The 22,335-nt window shown below is 35.3% G+C and overlaps 1 protein-coding gene across 1 annotated transcript; it reads right to left on the reverse strand.

Moving 5' to 3' along the window:
• Positions 1-852: 852 nt before the first annotated feature.
• On the reverse strand, positions 853-22,281 carry arl6ip6 (ARF like GTPase 6 interacting protein 6). The gene is made up of 4 exons (XM_088931050.1): positions 21,553-22,281; positions 20,875-20,928; positions 16,393-16,525; positions 853-2,742 (listed from the first exon to the last, which is right to left on the reverse strand). The coding sequence occupies exons 1-4, from the start codon at positions 21,890-21,892 to the stop codon at positions 2,649-2,651; spliced, it is 621 nt and encodes a 206-aa protein (XP_088787176.1). The 5' UTR covers positions 21,893-22,281; the 3' UTR covers positions 853-2,648.
• Between the last annotated feature and the right edge of the window lie 54 nt (positions 22,282-22,335).

Below are 22,335 nucleotides of genomic sequence, written 5' to 3' on the forward strand. Positions count from 1 at the left end.
ATATTTTGTAATATCCAATTTTTGGATTATTTACTTCACAAACTGTGGTCTACAGAATACTCTTGTTTTGTGTGATGGGAATAGGTGATCCATAAAAAAATAATGCTAGCCATGTTTCCTTCCTGCTGCTTTATCCCAAGAGATATGCTAATTATACTCTGTTGACAGTTTCCTTGTGATTGCAAATAGCAAAAATACAAAATAAAATGTATAGAACAATGCAGGGTCTCTGCATGCAATTTTCATTAAACACCAATTACTACAAAAGGTTAATGCATGTTTTTGCCACTGCTAAGCTTCTGTACATCAAAATGCCCTTCATTTCCAATTTTATTTGTATTTTGTAGCGATAGTTTGCATAAATACACACAAGGCTTATTGCAACCTCCAGAAGAGCTGTTGAATAGATTGGGTGTGTGCTTTCCAAATTCTAGTTTAATCAAACCTGAAAACTATACAGTGATTGATTTTTGTGGTCCCACTTAGTTCCCTCTGACAGGCGGTGGAATATGTACAGTATGTAAAACCTGTTATGACGGATATGATATTCCTGCTTCAAGATGTTGCCTTCCAAACCTTCCATTTTCACTGTGTATTACATAACTTTTTCTATTTGCCTTTGTTCACTTGAAATGATGTGTCTTCTAAATCAGTTGCTGAACAGCAGATATCTGAGAGCTTACTTCCACCTATTGCAATTAAAATGTATAGAGAGGGCTGCAGGCAGTAGGAGCTCTAACTCCAAGTTTCCACACCTGTATGCCAGTCATGTGTTCTCCAAAGGGTATATTTTGCACAAAAAATGTAATTTATGAACAACTTCAGAAATAGTGATGAAATGTAGACTTTGGAAACTTGGAAAACATTTTATTAGTCAAAATGTACAGTAATATTCAAACAGTTTATACACAGTATGGCATTAAAAACCCTTTAATATAAAATACCCGTTGAACAATAATATGCAACAAAAAACAGCAGATATTAACAATTCACCAAATTATAAACCCATATTGACTTGTATTGAACTTGAAGACTCCATAAACATAAACTGACTCCATAAACATCTATTTTTTGTTTAGTTTATCCATAAAGATATTAATATAAACTTATTTGTCAGAATTTTGCAGTTGTGTTTATAATACAAAAAAAATAAAAGAAATGTTTTGTACTCCCCATGAAAAACCAATTGAAATTTAAACGGACAGAAAAAAGGATACCTATCTTTTCCTTCCCATTAACCTTATCTAAAAACTAAAAGCGTCTATACACAGATCACTAGCTTCTGTAGCTGTGATTACAGATGTCCAATTATTTCAAGAAAAAAACTAAAAGCACGAAATCAATGAAAACAAATTGCAGCATTTTCTTAATTCTAAAATCATGCTACTTAAAGAAAAAATAGAGAAAATGTTTTACAGAATTTTAAAATATATAAAATTAAATTATCAAATTTGCAAAAGTTTTCATATATTTTAGTATGCTTCAGAAAGTGAATTTGCTATACACACCTTATTTGCTGTTAAGATCCAAGTTATTTTAAACACTTTATAATCTAAAGGGTAATGTGAATATACCCAGTGAAACAGAATTATTTTTTACAGTGAAGGAACATCTTGAAGAAAAAAAACCCAAATGTTTTACACAAAATAGTGTTTAAGCTTCAGTGTTTCTAAGAAAGATATTAGTTCAAAAACACAAACAATTAAATCATAATAGTGATTTTTAAGAACCCTATAGTTTACAATTACTTTGTACATCCAATTCAAATATTTGTTTATGTAGAAAAAAGATTATTTCCTGGTTTACTATGCTAAGCAATTCAAAAGAAGACATAAATATAATTTACAAAAATGGCAGTCAGTGCATTTCAATGTAATAGCTGCATCAGTGTTATATTTTCATGCACACAAAAAGCACTGAAAATTTAAATAGCCTGTTAGTGGGAAACCAGGAAATAAGCAATGGAACTAGACAAATGTCTAGACAAATTACCCAAGTAGTGGTATACAGCTGGCAAAGTGCCATTAGGGTTGGGCTTGCCATGTTACAGCCGCCCCTGTAACATGTCAGGCAGTGGTGAACTTGCAGTGTCATTGACAGGAGACATTACTTCCCCAATCACTTTTCGGCTCCTGTAAGGCAGTATGGAGCCTGAACTGTGTGTGAATAGTGAGCATCCCAAAAGACATGCTGGAATTTAGAATTCAGAGTGCTTTTTCTCTCAGTGGTGGTACAGATCAATTATTGGCAAATTAGTTGTTAAAAGAAAATGTGTGATTCCAAATGTAAAAATATAAATAAAAAATTGTACTATTAGCTTTGTTTGCATTACAAATAAGAGTACAAAATCAGACACTAGGACAGTAAAAAAGAGAGTAAAAAAACACAGGGGATCTCCAGCCTTAATCCATGACAGCAACACCATCATGTGGCTTTCTGTTTTTCAGAACATTCAGACTTTCTTGGTTTAGGCGGTGCATATTAATGTGATATCAAACAAATTGTTTGATAATTCCATAAAACTAAAAATACTGAAATTCTCTATGACTTGGGTTGGAGACGGGGCTGTTCTAGACTTTCAGAGAATATAAATTAGTCTTCAAAAAGAAATCCTTTAAGTTTTAAAACAGCTTTTCCTGATGATGGCATCATATCAGACACCATATTACCGTCAACGCTGCCACAATTCCATTTAGTATTGCCATGCTGTAGCCCATGTGAAAGGAATGACCTGTTAGTTTTCTGGAAAAAGAAGAAAAAAAGTAAACAAAAATTATTTAGCATACCTTACATATTTCAGAACCTACATACAGCACACAGTGGAGTTTTAGCAGATTGAATCATAATGTCAGAAAATGTCGGATAAACACATTCTAAAATAGGATATACCATAAAGTACTGTATCTAAAAGTAAGTTTTATTTTTCTTGGTTAGATTTTTTCAAATGCAGCCTGACAATGTCCCACCCTTCAATTATTTGTAGATGGTTTCAAAATACATTCTTGAGGTGCAGCAGTGACATTTTCATTCATTCCAGAGTGCTACAGCAGAAGAACTAGCAAAGATTCATGGTAAATATTTTTAATGTTTTGACGTTTTCCAGTTAAGTAGGTGATTGTAATTCTCATAAATCTGCTCAACATTTATTTAGAAATTCAAACACTTCCCAAACACACAACTGAAAGGCAGGGTGCTGCTATCATTACTAACAGATTCATGTGCTTTACCAGTGATTGCAATCTTAACATTACATTTGGTATTTGTCTTGCAGTGTTTTATTTTCTTGTAAAAAAAACTCAATTATCTGTGTAAACATACATTTAAAAAGAAGGGGCTTCTTCTTCCTCTGATGTAAATTTCCCTTTTCAACACTACAGCCCTTTCACTACATTAAACTATTCATCTGTATCCCAAAGTTTAGAGCTCCTCTATTCTATTACTGCTTGACACACAACAGGCTACAATGCCTGAAAATTAATGGATGCTTGCCTGGAATTTTCCATCTAAAGTAAACAGTTCTTAACCAGACTCTTATTTAGCCTACCTAAGGTGCTTATAAGTGGCTTTTTATTGTTTATTACAATACTATGATACATCACCATTTAGAGAAAAATCAATTAATAAATGGAAATGTGGAAGAATATTACACTGTAAAATAATTCAAGCAGGTTTTGAATAGATGCATGATCTGGTTTAAACGGAGAGTCATTACCAAATTGCTGTGATCTCCCAACAATTTTGTATTATGTTGTGATTGTTGCAATTTTCAAGAAAAAACAAACAAACAAACAACAAAACAACAAAAAACAGACAATACAGATAATTAACTTCAACGTAAAGAGCTGTCACTGAGGATCATCCCCTGATTAAGTTTACTAAGATGAAAAAGGCTTGATACCTAAGTCAAGAGTCAATTTTAAATTGTATTAGCCACATATTAAATACACACGCAATATATGTCTATATATGTATTTAACTTTATAGAAATAAACTACATAATATACAGTATACACAGATGTGTATGTGCAGTCTCAAATTAGTAGACCCACATATATAGAAAACAATGCTAAATTTAAAACAGTAGACTGTCAATGGAAAAAAAAACCATTAAATTGTATCAGACAAAAATGGAAAATGTAAGCAATCGTTTTACAGCAGATTCTTAAGCTAACTGAACTAATAAATCCCCCCTTGGGCTTTAGTTTTAAACGCCACAGTAGCAATGCAGTGCCACCGTCTGGACATACTGCAAAAAAAGTTCTAACTAAAGTCAGCTATGATAATGTCCCCCTGCTTCTCTTTTGCAAGTTACATCAAGGACAAGAATCACCAGAAACAGTGCTGGAACGATGGAAATAAGAATATTGTTATCCTTAAATTTCCTTCTACAAAAGATGAACATGGCTGGAGAACTGCAACTTCTTTATGGGATTGAAACTAAATACTTAGGCATTTTAAAAAGGCAACGTATTAGTATCGGTACCAATGCTATGCTATGATACCAATGAAGTTTTGCTTTAACTCCTGTATGTATAGTCCTTTGTATGTATGATCATTTTGGATGAAACCTAGTATGTTTATGCAAAAATGATCAGCATTATAATTGTAACTGCTATATACTGTAGTTGTGATGATCACTAAAGTGAGTATTATTAAATAAGTACTTACTCAATTGTCACAAGGAGGCTGCCTTCTGTCATCATACCATCTGTCCTATTGTACTGCCCTGATTTCTTATCTTCACTATTTTTTGCTTGGTATGGCTGAAATTATTTTTCTCTAGACTGCCACAGCATCAGACCCAGTCAGAATTAATGAATGCATTATTAAGTGTTGTCCTTATTTGTCATCAAGTTATCTGTATCTTCTTTGACGTACAATATTATATTGTAATATTTGCTACCAGCAGATTGTTTGCAAATGATTATAAATTTGAATGCATTATACAGTTTGTAATACAGTATTAATATTTTATATAATTGTCTTTTACTGCTGGAATTCCCATTTTGACTAAAAAAGTAAAAATTATTTTTAATATGATGCAATATGTGTGTTTATTGTAACAGTCATATGTATTCATTGTCCACTTTGAGATCCACATGAATTTGAGATGTTGCACCTTGCAAAAATGTTATTATTACTGGGAATATTGTTCTTCAATAAATCTAACGTTTTTGTAAATTTTCTCAAGCTTTCGCTCTAGAAAAAAAACAGTTAGGAAAGTGGAAATAGGAAACCCTATAAAATTTAAATCTTCATGTGTATACTTAGATTGAACATTCAAAGCATCATACACTAATTGAAAACAGTAATACAGAAGAATCAACTATTTTATGGTACATAAACTAGTTACTGCAGGATGTACAGTACATATTTCATTATAAATATCAAAATTAAACAGCACTATGAAGCCATATAGCACTGTGTTTTAAATCATTCGAGTCCAAACTTTAAGAAATCTTCCAGCCTCAAAAGAACGAGTTTCAAAACAGTGTTTTAAAAGAGTTGAACATAAAAACATAAGAATGGTTACAAAGAAGACAAGACCTGTCAGCCCATGTGGTTTATTTGATAGTCAGTAACTAATTGATCTCATGCAGCTGTTTCTTGAAAGAAGCCAGGGTATTGACCTAAACCACATGACAAGGTACAGTAGCTTGCTCCAGACTCCCATTGCTGGAACCAGACATACAACAGTCTTCTTCATCATTCTCTTTGATTGACAAGAAAGTAATATGGTGAGATGTTGACCTTAATACATACAGGAGGAACCAATAATCTATATACCGGCTGGCAAAAGCATAAGAAGTGCCATTTGCTTTTCCCCGGAGGCCAAAATCTATATTATAGGCTGTCCTAGTTTCCAGGATGTTTTTCTAAGTACTGACTGGTAAAGAGACTGATCATGGGTAAATTTACCATCTGCTGAAACTTGCTGTGTCCTCTATGTTCCAAACAGGACATTTCAAATAAAGTACTTTAGCTTTCTCCATGTTTTACATAAAAAAGTGATGTTTACAGCATTGTATAGAGTGAATCACTGGACCCCAAATTAAAAAACTATTTTTAAAAAGTGCGAACACACAACAGATATCAAGCCTTCTACTTCTTTAATGAAGGTGTTAATACTGCAATGAGTGAATGTAATATGACTCACAGTTTGAGCAGTTTTAATCTGATTATTATACTGCTTGTGGTATGTGGAGAATATAGCACCAATTTACTGAGGCAAACAAATGTTGCCTGGAGACTCCTTTGTTAAATCTCATAATATTAAACAGTAAAGTAATTAATGTTCATATAGAAGAAGGCAAAATAAAATAATATCAGTATGTCAGTGATGAACAATGGACATATAGCATCTGCAAGATTAACTTAATCTCCTAGTTAAAACTTTAATCGAGGTCCAATTACAAAAATATACTCAAAATATTAAATTTAGGTGCACAATCAGTGTGAGTTTGTTCAAAACCTGTTACATATCGGCAAAAGATATGTAACCACCTAGCTTATCATCTTTTTTTTTACAGTTGCATAAACACATATATATACGGTTTACTTTTTAAAGGCTGATAAGCTTCAAACAAATATACTTCAATAACTGACTACCATCTTGCTATGCTCTTGAGGAGACTCTTTACCACATCATGTACTTCTCTTGTAACTTCTGTACTCCTGTTTCTGAAAGTTTGGAAAAGCCTGATAACTGCTCAGCCAAATATACGCTAGCATCTACCAAAATGTTAAGCAGAACTCTAACCACAACTGTAAGACAACTGGTACGTAAAATGAGATTAAAAGCAGAAATGGGAAGGCAAAACATCTGAGCATTATGCAATACTATTTCAGAAGAAGAATAAATTGTGACTAATTTTTAAAGCATTAATAACTATCAAGACACTAATAACACATGGAAAGTATAATAAAAATAGTAAAAAGTAGTAGTAAAAAAGTCTTTTTTGGAATATGAGCCTTGATGTAAACAGTGTGGGAAATACCAATGAGCGAAACCAAGTGAAAAGTTCTGCCTCATGCATTGCATATTGTGAACAGACTTTAGAAACGGCCCTTTGAAATTTTAAAAAGCTCTGCTTCAAGTTCTATAAAAACTAAATCCCAAATCACAAGTAAAAATGAATTCTGTGAACCAAGAATCTTAATGTGATGTGATGTACTGATTGTGTAACAGTAAAATAAAATCTAGAGATCAGCTCAGCAATATTTCTCTACTCAACTAAGTTTTTTTCCACTTATTATTCCTGCAACCTAAATGTCTAATTCAGCACTACACAACCATACTGCTACAATCAGTAATAAACATGTTAAATTAATAGAGAGTGGTAAATACAAATACAGTACTGCATTCAGCACTGAAACTCAGTAACAGTTACTGACCTTTTAAGTTGATGCAAAACAGATAAGGAAAACAGACACTGCTTGAGGAGAAACAGTAATGTGAAGTACGCTATAGTTTATCATAAGCTGCCACAGCGTAATGACAGGAAGACATGTTTAATGCTACATACAGATCATCTGTTCTCTTAGAACACTGCAGAAATAATAAAGGCTGACATTTCCTAAGAGGAATTTGGAGAACTTTAGACAAAAGAAGTGCCTGTTTTTTTTTTCTTCTTTTGACTCCGAATTTCAACTACTGGAATTTAGGAGTATATAATGTGAGACCTAACTCTAAATGAAAAACATGTGGTCTCCAACTGTATTTATTGAGACTGTCAAGCAGATGTATACAGCCAGATTGCAGAAACTAAGCAACACTTGCCTGTGGAAAGCCCTTAGGAAAAGTCAAGATGCTGGTGTTATCAGTGTTCTAGTAGGCAGCAGTCTCCCCTATTATGGACACTGTTGTACAAAGATGACATTTTTCAGCAAAGATTTGAAAAGCTAGGCCCTGGTTGCTTCTGAGCTTTTAAAGGGAAACCATAGTCCCAATTTCTCAATTAAATCTTGGTAGCAAAATAAATTGACAGTACTGCAAAATTTTACAAATTCCGAACGAAGCACCAAATTGTGAACTTTGTGAAAGTACTGTGTAGTTGCCATGTTTTCGCAAAGTTATGGCCTCGCCTCGGGCGAGAACAAGAGTGTGCACGAATTGTGATGGGGTCTTTCCTGGCCATGAGTCACTGTAATGACTAATGTCATGCAATGTACGAACAAATAAATAGAGGTTGGGCAACAGGCGTTTCACTGCAAAAATGTTTCAACGCAATCTGCATGCAGAGTTAACAAGTAAGTCGAGTTTTTCGGCAAAACCGTCTCAAAGTCTAGAGCAATATTTCCTTTGGATCACAAGAGACATATTCACAAGCCTGCTTGTTCACAATGTACTAGGGCCGCTTCACCTCACCGAATGGTTGGTTGCCTCGTACTGAATCGTAGAATATGGCATCGCACCTTAAATTTGTCTGTTTTGTGATGTAAATTAGAGGTTTTACTGCGTACATTTGACTATCATTATGGTATGAAATGTACTCCTCAATGTTGATTCTAACCCCAAAATATAAAAATAGCATTGCAGTTCCCCTTTAAGACCCAACAATTCCAGTTTAAGATTTCTCAGTCTATCCTACCCGAATCTCTTCCTCCTGCATATACTAATTAGTTAAGTGAATTCTCGTCCAAGGAATTGCAATAAATCACAATCTTCATGACTCATTTTTATTCATTTAAGCATTATGTATGAGTGTTTAAAAAAGTTGCCACTTTCTAAAATGGTTGTGAAGGAAAGTTGTGTAATGTTTAAGATTCAATTAGACTAATCTACAATCAGTTTACAGGCAGGGACAGGAAAAGAGTTTATTAAATGAAAAATGTTCTTAATGGCATTATCTCAAATTCACAAAAGTATAATAAATGGCAAGACATTTTACATTTGCAGACCTATATTCTGCCATTGCTATTACAATTGAAGAAAATTAATGAAACATATACTGTACACTGGGATATACATTCTTAATTTTGTATCACATATTAGAATACATGGTAGAGAAGTTAGACATCGTAACAGGGTACATCATCAGTGGGAGACCTTGTTGTTTTGCAATTTCGTCCTTCCTGTCAGCTAACAGTGTGTTGCTATTTTAGGCATTTAGATCTTTACAAGCAATTACTGCCTAATACCCAACTAACCATACAGTACAATAAAGGTCAATCATCCATATTCGTTCCCCCGTTTTTATAAAACAATCTGATCATTTCAGAACTCTTTAGAACAGAATAACAAGTCACAATTTGTTACAATGAAATATCCAGTGGCTCATTAGAGCTTACAAACATAAGCTTTATTTCAAACTAATGTGGAGTGCCCTCTGTTCTTATAAACCTTGAAGACAAAGTAGCTGCACTAGACATCACTCTTGGAGACATTTCCTGTTACAAGTTTTGAATTATGCCTGATAATTCATGATTTAAAATACAAGGTTGTGTTCTGACTAATAATCATTAAAGAACAAAATCAAAATAAAGAAATCTAAGGGAACAGAAAACGCTTTGGTCTCAGACTAAAAAGGGTATAGGGAATTGTGCAGCATCCATTATTAACATTCAATCTGAAGTGAATAAATGTGTAAACTCTAGTTATATAACAGATGGCAGCCTACAATTAAATTTAACACACAATTGAGAGAATTAATTTTAACGAGGCTAACGGTGCTGACATTTTAAAGCGCATATCTGGTAAAGATGCTCCAGCTGATGCATCTTGACAAACGGTCTCTATGGAAACACGTCCACGCAGGGAGGCTCATAAGCCATTATTTATTTTTTTCTTCAGAAAACTGACTGCACACGAAAGCTGAGATTATGCAAATGACTTGATAATGAAAAATACAAAAAGTGCACTTTAGCTTCTTGACGTGCCGACACAAGGTATTTTATAAGAAGAAACACTGTGCTAATCTAATTAATGAACCTGAACACAAGCTGAAGCACTTAACCAATACAAACTGAACTGTGAAGGAATTTTTTTTTACCCATCCATTTTCTCACCACTTCATCCAATTCAGGGTTGTGGGAGAGCCAGAGCCTGTCCTGGCAGGCAGTTGGGTGCAAGGCAGGATACACCCTGGAGGGGACGCCAGTCCATGGCAGGGCACACAAAGACACAAACACACACACACGCCAGGACAAATTTTCTCAGAATTAACCTACCAGCATGTCTTTGGACTGGTGAAAACTCACACAACATGGGGAGAAAATATAGACTCCATTTAGAGGGCACCTTAGGTCTGGAACTGAACTCAGTGCCCCAGCGCTGCTGAACAGCAGGGCTAACCACTGTGCCTCCACTCTTTTTATATCCACTTACACATACATATGCTGATGCACAAAGAAATGGGTCCTATTGAATTAATTCCAAATTTGACACAAATATACAGATCAAAGAATAAAACATGAGACACTGTCAAAAATTTAGTATGAGGTATGTCTTCCCTGAGCATTAAGTACATGTCTGGAAATCAACAAAACTTTCTAAACCAAGACAGGTTGTAAAAATGAGGAGGCCACTTGGTCCCATCTTGTTAATTAGGTAGTTTAAGAGTTAAGTGAATCTTAAATATTCTTCAGTCGCTTCTTGACTGAATTATGTTCTACTCACATAAGTAGAGTGTTCTACTCACAATTATTTCTAGCATTTCCTATCATATTGATTTTCTACATTGTGTGAAACAGTCCACTGGGAGTTTATTTTATTGCTTGCCTACTCTATTGATTAACAGACCTAAATTGAATCACTGTGGCACACCTTTGCTTACTTTTGCATAATCAGATTTTATGCCACCTACATTATAAAGGCATGCCCTGTCTCATTCATTAATGAGCTCTCGATGGAAACACATTAACTTGCCATATACTTTTGCATTATCAATTCTTTGCTGATATTTTGAAGAATATAATTAAGTTAAACAAGACCATCCCTTTCTGAATCCATTGTGGCCATTTCTTAAATGCCACTGTCTTATAAGCATTCTTCTAACTTAGATCTATAAAACTTCTATAACTTGACTAATAAAAGAAGACTGATTGGTCTGTAGTTTATTGGTTCTGTTTTTCTATGAATGGGTAATACACTTTAAATTCTCTAATCTGTGAGAATCACTTCTATTTTAAATGAGAGTTGAAATGTCCTACTAAGCAGTCTTTGAATATCATCTCTCGTAATCCCCAATATCCAAATCTATGTGAGTAAAGTTGAAAACCTTCCATTGTTTAAAACATAAAAGTATTTTTTCTGGGCCAATGAGCTATATATATAAAATCTATAAACCTGTAATCAATTTGATCAAGTTTATTACATCCATTAAACTAACTCAATGAAGCTTGAAGTCCAGAATGACACAAACCTACACTAATAGGATGACAAATGGGAATAGGGTGAGCAGAGCATGTATCAGATATTTACCGGAACCTCCCTGTGCAGTAGCAGCTCAACCACATTAATCGTGCAACAAATGCACTGCATACAGGAAAGCATGGTTACTCAGAAATTCACATAATATTACCTGTACCTGCGGCAAAACCTGAGATAAATTATCTTCTAAATGACTATAGAAGACGGATGTTGCTGAATTCAAATCATGGTTGAACTCATCAGGGACAAACAAAGCAGCTTATTTAATCAGTCAACAGATAAATAAATATTAAATAAAAAAACAAATATTGCCTGTAAATCTGTAATTTAAAATAACCTGTGAACAACACTTTCATTTCATACACATGGTGAATCTAATCAGATCAAAGAGCAGAGGTCTGACCATTCATTTGTAAATACTTTATGCAAAAGGCTCACTCCAGGATAAATAAATTAGATGGTTAATTGGCTAAATGTTAAAAATCAAACATTTTCTATTATGTATACTTACTTTTTAGATCTAACCCTAACCCTAAGCCAAACTCATTCAAAAAACAACTAATCATTCTGTTCAATCTGATCTTGAGTTTGGCAAAATAGAATTTTGTTGACTTCAATAATTTTACATAGAGTATACGGGTTGTGGAACTCGTTGGGTCTGCATTAGGCTTCAGGACATGAAATATTAAAAGGTCACTGAATGCATGAAACAATTTCACCAAAATGACAAATTATATAAATGTACGTGCACTTACTGCAAAAAAAGCATGTTCTTAATTTACCAACAGAAAAAAACCTCACAGATATCAACCTGTGTATCTAATAAAACTGTATTGTTTATTGACAAGTGTTTATAAAATTGTATTATTTATTGACAGGTGACTTACTCACTAAACTTCCAGCACATTATTCTTTTCTAAATAATGATGTCCATGCAATCTTAAATTCCCCCCCTGGGAATGAATAAAGTATTTTTTAATTTGAAAATGAATTGAATTGTAAAAAATACAGTTCTGTGCTTTCTTGATTAATCTTTCTTTCAGTAAGTCACTGTCAGACGTAACTGATGTTTTTGTTAAAACATTTTAATTTAAATGATGCCCAAAAGGTAAAATTATGATCTTCCAATAAAACAAACTGCAATATAACAATATCATAAATATATATATATATGATTGGTTATAATAGTATTTTAGAATTGAGGTTAAAATGTTTATGAACATAACATTCTGAGAGCTGAGATTTTTTTTATACAGGATAGCACTAATCCATATAAGTATGAACCTGCATTTTACCAGTGTACAATGATTGCAGTCTGCAGGACTCCTCTTTTCTTGCAATTCCAAATTTCAGTCCAATCAAATCTTCCTAATGCATTCAAAATATTGTCTTAAGATACAATATATTGGTTAGAACAGGGAGGTGAGCGTGATGTGGAAAATTAAAGCATATCAATGTTAAATTATTAAATAAAATAATTGTGCTGAAATGGAGCAATGAACAGACATCAGGAAGTCTGAAAGTCTTAATAGATATGCATTTTAACCATCATCATGCTTGATTTTAAAAGTGGTGTTATTTTTTTAAGTTTGTTCTGTATAATTAAAACTATAATTCGCAATCTTGCAATCAGTGCTCATATTAGGAGGCATGTGTGCCCCCCATTTTCATTTTTGTAAAGAACATTACAGCTCAAACCTGTAAACAAATTAATTCTAAATCACTGCACTTTTGCCAGAAGCAATATAATGATTAAATGAAACACTGAAATACACATGCACAAGCTAAGCAGGGCTGCTTTTCAAACAAAACAAAAAGTTTTGTCTGAGTTCAATCAATCAAGTCACTGACCATAATGTGATGTTGGTACAGTACACTCATGATTACATGATGTTAACAAAGGCCCTGATTTGATTGTTTTTGCATTACTTTTAATAATACAAGGCATAAATTATCCTATTATCCTATCCTTTACATATCTCAATGAACTGTACTTTACGGTTTATGCATATTTCGAAACTGTAAACACATTAATTTTTGTCTAGTTGCATTCTCTGGAATTCCTCCCCTCAAGAGCTGTATAACCTACAAGGACACCCTGTACTTTTGTTTTTACAGCCCATAAATTTCATTCCTGCGTAATCCGTACATCTGAAAAAAACACAGAATGGAAAAGTTATTTCTGCATTTGGATGTCCATGCATTTACTGGATCATTTAACACATTTCATATAGGAATTTACAACAAATTGTTTAACAGGTGTACCATTTGACCTCATTTTGCCTGACTGCTTGTGTGAAATATGCTCCCATTTAGAGCCAAAATTATGAAGGATGAGAGCAGAACAAAAGGCTACACAGAGGAATATACACCAAAGAACTGATAAATGAGTTGTGTCATTGAAACGGAAGAGCTGCAGTGAAGTCGAAGAGTATCTACGCTGCTCTCATCTGCAAAGGCAGACTGACTCTACAGAAGCACTTTTACCTTTTTCATTAAATTCCCGTTTCAGATAAATGGACTTTCCTATAGTGGCTTCATCACAACTGTCACTGATACCTCTATGAAAAGCACAACTGTCAGCAAAAGAAGCTGCCCTTTAACTCCCAGTTCCACATTAAATGTCAGAAATACTCTGCAGACCACAGAGAAATTCATTTAATTTCAGACATCAATTTACCACTGAAAAATAGTTCCTTTTCTCGAGTAGTCCTACTGTTTTAAAGTGGATCGTTATAAAATATGGTGTAAAAGACACATTGGCAAAAATTCACAGCTGAATTATTTTCTTGTAAGGTGTATTTTAGGGAACACAACTCAGGTTTTAGCTGATTTAGGTAAATGAGCATCAGAAGCACCACATTCAAATAAAAAGGCATTTCTAATCCCAAAGGAGTCACGATGAAGAATAAATTCTTTTATTAAAGAATACAAAACTGGCTAAACTTTCGAGACACTTAACTGTTCGTTCATAAAAAAGGATTCAAGCAGGAAAAACCATCAAATTAAACATAAAATAACATAAAAGGTCTTTACTACTACCCCTCATCCCAATTTTCTAAACTCTTTGAAGAAAATGGTTTCCTGGCACTAGGATTACTGAGGAATGATGAAAGCCAGTCACAGGAAAATTACATTTTCTTTTTCAGATCCCTGTATGATTTACTGTATATGAAAATCAATTGCACCTAATATTTCGTTTCCTGGTGCACCATTTGGGAAATGCAATCAAGCAAACATTCAAAAATGCTATGCTAGGTGGTACTACAAAACATTAAATTCTGATATGTGAAAATATACTATACTTCTCAAGGAAAGAAGCTGCAGAAAAGATTTATGCAGGCAACTTAGTGAAAACTTTCTAATCAAAACATCTTTTTATGCAAGCTTCCTTTTTACTTGGTTTTCTGTCACTCAACTAACCTTGTCCATTCAGTTCTGATTATCTTGCAGAACCTATTTACTTTAGTAACTATGTTCTTTTTTGCTCTCCTGACAACCTCTATAACAATTCACTGGAGCTGAGATCAGGCAAAATGAGGAGCTAATGCCTCAGTTGCTTACAAATGCATGTAGATGTCACAAACTCAAACAAGAATGTGAACTTAATGTATCTGGAATTTTAGAACAATTATACTGGTACTTAAATTAGCTGCTGAAATTTTGCAACACGATTAAACAGTTTTCATAGTAAAGCAATTTAGAAAAGTTAAAAAATGTATGTGAACAAAAGAAATGAAAGAAATGTTATAGTGAAATACAATTTGTGTCTCAATATAGCATGCCTACTACAAAGAATAAGGTTAAAACCTAAGTGAAAAGGAACATTATCAAGCATAAAAAGACCAATGATCCATGGTGTTTAGAGTGAAAAACTAATTTTCAAAGAAGACTGTACATAGACACCAGCTTGTTCCCAGTCTTTCTCCCTAAGAACTTATCATCTTATCACTATGCTGTGGGCGGGGTCATTAATTTCTTGTACAAGGCACAAATCAGAGTGTCACCTTCATAACAAGTCTTTCTGTTTTGTTGTCTTACAAATAATCTAAGTTGGTATTTGCCAAACTACATTTTTCCACAATGAATGCATACAAATATCGATATCCATGGCTATATTTTGTCTCAGTAGTGCAACCAGAATCATAGTGCTGATTATCAAAAGTAGCAAATCGTATGGTTAAATGTATAATAATTTATTATGTCAAAAATGTAACATTCCTTTAATTTGAACAGGCCATATTAGTATCAGGTATAATCTGCTAATGTAAATAATCACAAGATATTAGTGTTTAATAAACAAAGCAGGAACTTTTCCTGATATTCTACTCCAATCTGCCTCTGAATTAGAACATTAATAGTAATCATTGTTTGATAAATTAACTGGTTATAAAGCACAACAAATCTGTATTCTAATGCATTGCCTAAAGGAATCTGAAACCATAATGGAATAACCTGCTGTTTTATATGTAATAAGGATTTATGCTTTCTATGCTATTTTCTGTGCATTTTCCCTCTTTAGTTATTAAAATCCATTACAAAACCATCTTATTATTAAGCCCTAAATGAAGTTCACTGGTCAACTAATTTATACTTTATTCTTACAGACGTTTATAAATGTGTTTCTTACACAGCAGTTTAAGAAAAAAGCACTGTTATGGAGGTTTACCGTAAAATAACCCTCAAAGAGACACAAGAAAAAATATGATTGTAGATACTGTTATTATTTTAATACTGGTTTACATTAGAACAAATGGAAATACTGAATAAACTGAAGGATAAAGCTTCTATTTCTGTCAGTATTTCTGTCATTCTGAAGATGACATTATGTCATTCTCAGCACAGAAGATATTCAACACAGTCCAATAGATTTCCACCTGTTATGCTAGAAAAACTTTGGAAGTAAGATATATGCTTACCTTCTATGGCTGATTAATTTTTTTGGCCTGTGCTAACCCTGACTTGAGTTTTAACAATGCATCTGGGTTAAACTGAAATCCGAAATAATAAATGCACCATACCTATACCGAGCCGGGGACAGAGGAGTTGGTGGGAACATGCCAGGCTCAAAAGAATCGAAGTACGTCAGGGTCCACGAGAAACTGCAGCATGAGATCCCAGCTATCACAGACAAAATCAGCAAACTCCAAAACCCTGCACGAAATTTAGAATGAAACAACAAAAATACACAAAATACCATCAGGGTGTTTCTGCTATAGTTTCCCAATTGACACAGTTGAAATCAGAAGTGGGTTGAAATAGTTTTAAGATTGTGTTCTGGTTGCGCATGACTGATGGCCACTCGATATTACAGGCAGCTGTAATATCAGCTTCTATAAAAACAATGTCCTGTAAAGCAAGTGATGACATTCATTGCAAACATTATTTTAGCCAGCTGGTTAAAAATGTTAGAACTGCATACTGTAGAGGTATAAAAAAATAATAAAGGAGCACTAAATACTTTGAACTAAGGCTTCTCTTAACCTCTGCTACAGTATATCCTGGTTGTTTACAGTCACAGCCAGCCTGCTGCTTTACTTTTGAAAGCTGTATTTAGCTGAGGAGAACCTGCAAATATGTTTGCTAAAATACCTGCATGACCTCATACAGCAGCCCTTGAGGAACATGCAAAGGTGAAGAGCTGTGCACAACTGCGAGAATCTGCAACAAAACGACACAACCTGCATTCAACCCTATTCATCAAGAAGAGACTTGCCAATCACACCCACTCCAATCACCATCCCTTCAACTCCATTAAACTCACTTGATGAAGATCTCCTCAAGCACTTCAAACCTCTCACTTTCAAAGACCACAAAGATCGTGAACAGGGGAGCTTGAATGAGTTTAATGAACAATTTGTAGCAGAGGTGTGAGTAGCAGGCCTTTGATAAACAGCAGAATACAATCTTGAGATTTGAACAATGCTCACAAAGGCATTTCATACAAGTCATGTAAATATCTTTACATTCACCCTTTATAAAAATAAAACTCAAGAGGCTAGGTAAAACACCAAGACTTACAAAGAAAGAAATGATTGACAGAATAAATGTTTTTTTTTGCCTTCCGTTTATCCATATTATTCACTAGAAACACAAAAACATCTCTCTCTCTCTCATGGGAATACAACAATAGTTAGAGGCCATTCATACTATTTTGCTCTTTTTTAACCTTGAACTGTACAAAAACTCTATGACTAGTTCATACACCTTTTTCGGCTCAATAACATTACTTTTAAATGACAATCACGTGCTTTATTGTAGTTCAAGCAGGTATACTAGATGCGTCAGCAAGCGTAGGCTGCAAAGGACCAAGTAAAGATTTATTCCATGCTGAATAAACCTTGTCTCTAGACAACTAACTGACACTTCTGCCTACCTCCCTCTCCAACAGGACCCTACCACTGACTACCAAAAGGAAGTGGTATCCACCATTTCTCTTCTTATCAGCAGTAATGAGCTCCCCCAGGAGGCAAACCGGCTCATCATGGAACATCCACAGGTATCTCAATTTTACCCCCTCCCCAAAATCCACAAACCCGACACCCCTGGACGCCCCATCGTATCAGCATGTAACTGTCCAACTACTTACATCTCAGCCTTTCTCGACAGCCTCATGAGACCGCTGGTTGAAGATCTTCCCTCATACATCAAAGACACCAACCACGCGCTCCAACTTTTTAATGATTTCCAATTTCAGGGTACCGAATGCTACATTTTTACCATGGACATCACATCGCTGTACACCGTCATTCCCCATAATGACGGCCTTACAGCCCTCAAGCACACGCTGGACAAACGCACAGTGCTTGATCCACCCACCCACACCCTGGTACGCCTTGCAGAATTGGTCCTCACACTGAACGCATTCTCTTTCAATAATCTTTTTTACCAACAGGTCAGTGGAGTTGCCATGGGCACCAGAATGGGACCCAGCTATGCCAATATTTTTGTCGGCTGGGTAGAAGAACGCTTCTTCGCTTCCTACACTGGCTATGTCCCTGACCTCTACAAACGATATATTGATGACTGCGTCAGTGCCGCCACATGCTCCAACGATCAGCTTGAGTTCTTCCTGCACCATTTCACCAACTACCACCCGTCCCTCAAATATACGGTTAACATATCTTCCACTACTCTTCCATTTCTAGACATCAACTTCTCTATCAACTACCCCCGACTGTCCACTTCAGTTTATTACAAACCCACGGATTCACACAGCTACCTCCTGTACAGCTCATTTCACCCCAGCCACACTAAAAACTCTCTTCCTTTTTCACAGTTCCTTTGGCTACGACGATTATGCAGCGACAACATCGACTTCGAGAACCAAGCCCTCGAAATGTACTCCTTTTTCATCAACAGAGGATACCCCAGCAGTGTGATTGACAGGGCCCTTGCCCGAGCCAAAAACACCCAAAAACACCCGACCATCAACCCGATCAGGAACTCCCGCCGTAACAACCGCATTCCTTTGGTGCTTCCTTACCACCCTAACACACTTCCTATCCCCAGGACCATTAACCACAACTTTTCCATCCTACAGGATGATCCCTCCATTGGGGCCCTCTTTTCTGATCGCCCTATCATCTCATATCGCCGACCACCTAATCTGCGTAACCTCCTTGTTCACAGCTCCCTTGACCGCCCTCAACAACCATCCACACCAGGCACTTTCCCTTGCAACAGAGCTCGCTGTATAACTTGCAAGTACACATCCACCACCACACTCATTCAAGGCCTATCAGGACAATTCCGGATCACCCAGACAGCATCTTGTACCTCCAGCAACCTTATTTACTGTATCTCTTGCAGTAAATGCCCAGCCATCTACATTGGAGAAACAGGAAGGAGACTCGGAGACCGCTTCAGAGAACACGTCAGGGCTGTGAAGATTAAAGATCTCTCCAAGCCCATTGTTTCTCATTTCACCTCTGACGGCCACGACCACTCTAATCTCTCCGTCTGTGTTCTCAAAGATGGTTTTCCGAACTCATACATCAGAAAGACCACCGAAACTAAAATTATTCTGCAGCTAGGATCACACATTCTCCCTTCTCTTAACGACAGACTACTGTTCTTTTAAATTTTCTCCATTCATTGGAAGTTTCATTTCACACCTCTCTGCACCCATTCTGACTTCACACCTCTTGATTGGCCTCTCTTTCTGTCCCCTGCTCCCGCCTCTCACTCCTCCTCCCTCCCAACCTTTGTTCTCCCGCTACTTTACCTTTGCCTACTGCCCTGTCTCTCTCACACCTGAAGAAGGCCTCACGGCCGAAACGTTGTGTTCTCTTTCTTCTTTTTCAGCATGGAATAAACCTATTACTTGTTCCTTTGCAGCCTACGCATGCTGACGCAGCTACTCACCTGAATAAACCTTTACTTGTTCCAGGTGCTTTATTGGTTGACTTGCATTAAACAATGTTAAAACACACCTTGTGTTTCATCAAAAACTCTCTGTAAGAAACACCATATTACATCATCACTCTTTACCAGAGCAGAGTCTGTGGATTTAAATTGCTTTAAAGATTCTAGCATTTGCACACAAGTAACATGAGCTCTTAATCCGATGCATTTTTCTTTTAGCTGAAATCCTAGGATTAATAACCCAACTGGCATTTTATATAATCATTCAATACATCTGTAAATAATTTCAGAAACGCGTGAAATTTGCTCCTACCATATAAAATATTACAATATTTTATTTTTTAGACATTTTTTCACCATTTTTTACAAACCAAAACTATTCTGAAATCACTCTTTTCTAAGAGACAAAGTTAACATACGTTTTTTGACTCTGGATTGTCATATAAATGCACAAATCATACAAAACTAGCTCCCACAGACGTCCCAACAAGATATCAATAATTACATCTATATTTTCTAATATTAAAAATTAAACACAAACGAAATGAAAGGGAACTGCTGCTTTAATATTAATAGATGCAGTGTGAGTGCCTGTATGGTTTAGCAACCTCCATTCATATGGAAAACGATTCCATGATATACTTCCACGCAGGAACCCTTCTTCAAGAACTAGTGCACTTTCCATGTACTGACATTCTAATTGTCCTGGAATTCTACTGTAGCTTTTCTTTAGAAATGTAAAGAATTAGTACATTTTCGCCACAACACTTTCTCCTAAATGAGATATTCATCCTAGATATACTATCTAAAGAATGAAATAAATTATTCTTTATATATTATATATTATTACATACTGTATATCAAAATAACACATACTTAGCAATTAATAGATAAAGGTGTTTTAAAAATATACAATTACAATGTACAAATTGCATGGTAGTGTCCGTGCAGCATGCCTATTTAACCTTAAGGTGACAGAAACCAGTAAGTTGAAAGAAAATAGCTGGTACCGAGAACACATGGAGAATTGTATGCTTGTTCATATTGGTCAGTTTAAAATTCAAACATACTAAGTCAGAGGACATTAGAACTACGATTATTTCAACTGAAGTATTAGTTGTCTCAGTGGTTTTTACCTAACAGGTTTATCTCTGTGCCGTCTTCAGTTGTTAACGTCTCTGAACGCAAGTCTGAAAGAGAATAAAATGTACCAAAGTGTAACGTTATAGATACTAAAAAGACATATCCTAAAAAAGAAGTTGGCACTAAAAACAAGGGTAAGATAGGCTAATTTGCTTCCGTAAAGTTGAGTGACGTCGTGACATTAAGTGTACATAGTATACGAAAGCGTGTTGCTGTCTGCAAGGAGATGTTATAATTCAGTTTCTTAATGAAAAAATAAATGAAAAGGGTGGAAAATTCGTTTAACGTGGTTTTGGCAGGTTTTTACATACTTTACGTGTTATTAAATTATGAAAGTAAGACCTGACCCAGAGTTGAGATAATTACTCAGTAGATTAAGTTAATTTTATACCCCATCATCTGAGATTTTTGTCATGCACGATACACCCAGCAGTCTTTGCCACATTTAGTAAAATAAATCCTGAGAAATAAGAACATTGACATAAACCTGATTAAATACAGCTTTTTCGCGTCTTGAATGCGAAAGTAAGTCTAATCTGAATCTACCACAGAAAATGTTTTTCAACTGCTACCACAAGGTTAATAATGAAGCTAGTACTGTAGCCCTTACTGTTGAAACTGTGTTTCAAATTAGGCGGAAAATTAATACAAAAAAAGAACAAGATGGTTACCTTTTAAAATAACATAGAAGATCGCCAAGAGGAATGCAATGGCGGAAAATATAACTAAACAACAAATCATTGAAAATATTCTGACTGGCCACTGTCTTCCATTTCTCAAGTATTTATTATGAGGTACTGCAATCGTGTTTGTGCGCAACGGCATCTCTGAACCTGCTGTTAACGAAGCGCGGCTGATCATTAAAGTCGAATTTACGTCTAACCTAGCAGGGTGCTCTAAAGTCTCCAATTCCTCGTCCAGACTTCGCGTAACATTGCCTGATTCCCAGACCACAGAATCAGACCCTTCAACTGCCTGATGAGCGCTGACCCGTCTAACACCCCGAGGCATATTAAAACAGCAATATCACAACTGTTCTGCCGGACTGACTACAGTAGTTAACCAAAGGCGCCTTAATAAAAAAAAAATGAAAACGTTCTGATTTCCAGAAGTAACAAAAATAGAAACAAAAACTAAGAACTTAAGTAATGCAGATCTTTTTGAAGTTACCTAGGCACCTAGGAAATTTTACATAGGCTCCTGATTTTATTTGAATGTTTTTTTTAATGATTCCGTTTCTGTTTTATAACAGTCTGGGCTAACACCCGATTAAAGAAAGCAATTACAAACACCACAAAACATGTTCTGATCACTGATCTACATTCTTCCCTCTCTCCCTGCTGCTATTTTCATTCTTTCAAAACATCGCGGCGCTCACTTCCGCAATCCTTCCACCATACGGAAACCATTTTCCGCTCATATCTCAAACCGCCAATCCTGACAACCGTTATTGC

This window comes from Atractosteus spatula, chromosome 13 (assembly GCF_055471065.1).
Source record: "Atractosteus spatula isolate fAtrSpa1 chromosome 13, fAtrSpa1.hap1, whole genome shotgun sequence".
NCBI classification, from domain to species: domain Eukaryota; kingdom Metazoa; phylum Chordata; class Actinopteri; order Semionotiformes; family Lepisosteidae; genus Atractosteus; species Atractosteus spatula.

Coding starts and splice junctions, on each gene's coding strand:
- arl6ip6 (XM_088931050.1), bottom strand. CDS start 21,892: ATGCCTCGGGGTGTTAGACGGGTCAGCGCTCATCAGGCAGTTGAAGGG. Junction 20,929..21,552: donor CTTCTATGTTATTTTAAAAG/GTAACCATCTTG, acceptor ATTCTCTTTCAG/ACTTGCGTTCAGAGACGTTA. Junction 16,526..20,874: donor CACAGAGATAAACCTGTTAG/GTAAAAACCACT, acceptor AATTTCGTGCAG/GGTTTTGGAGTTTGCTGATT.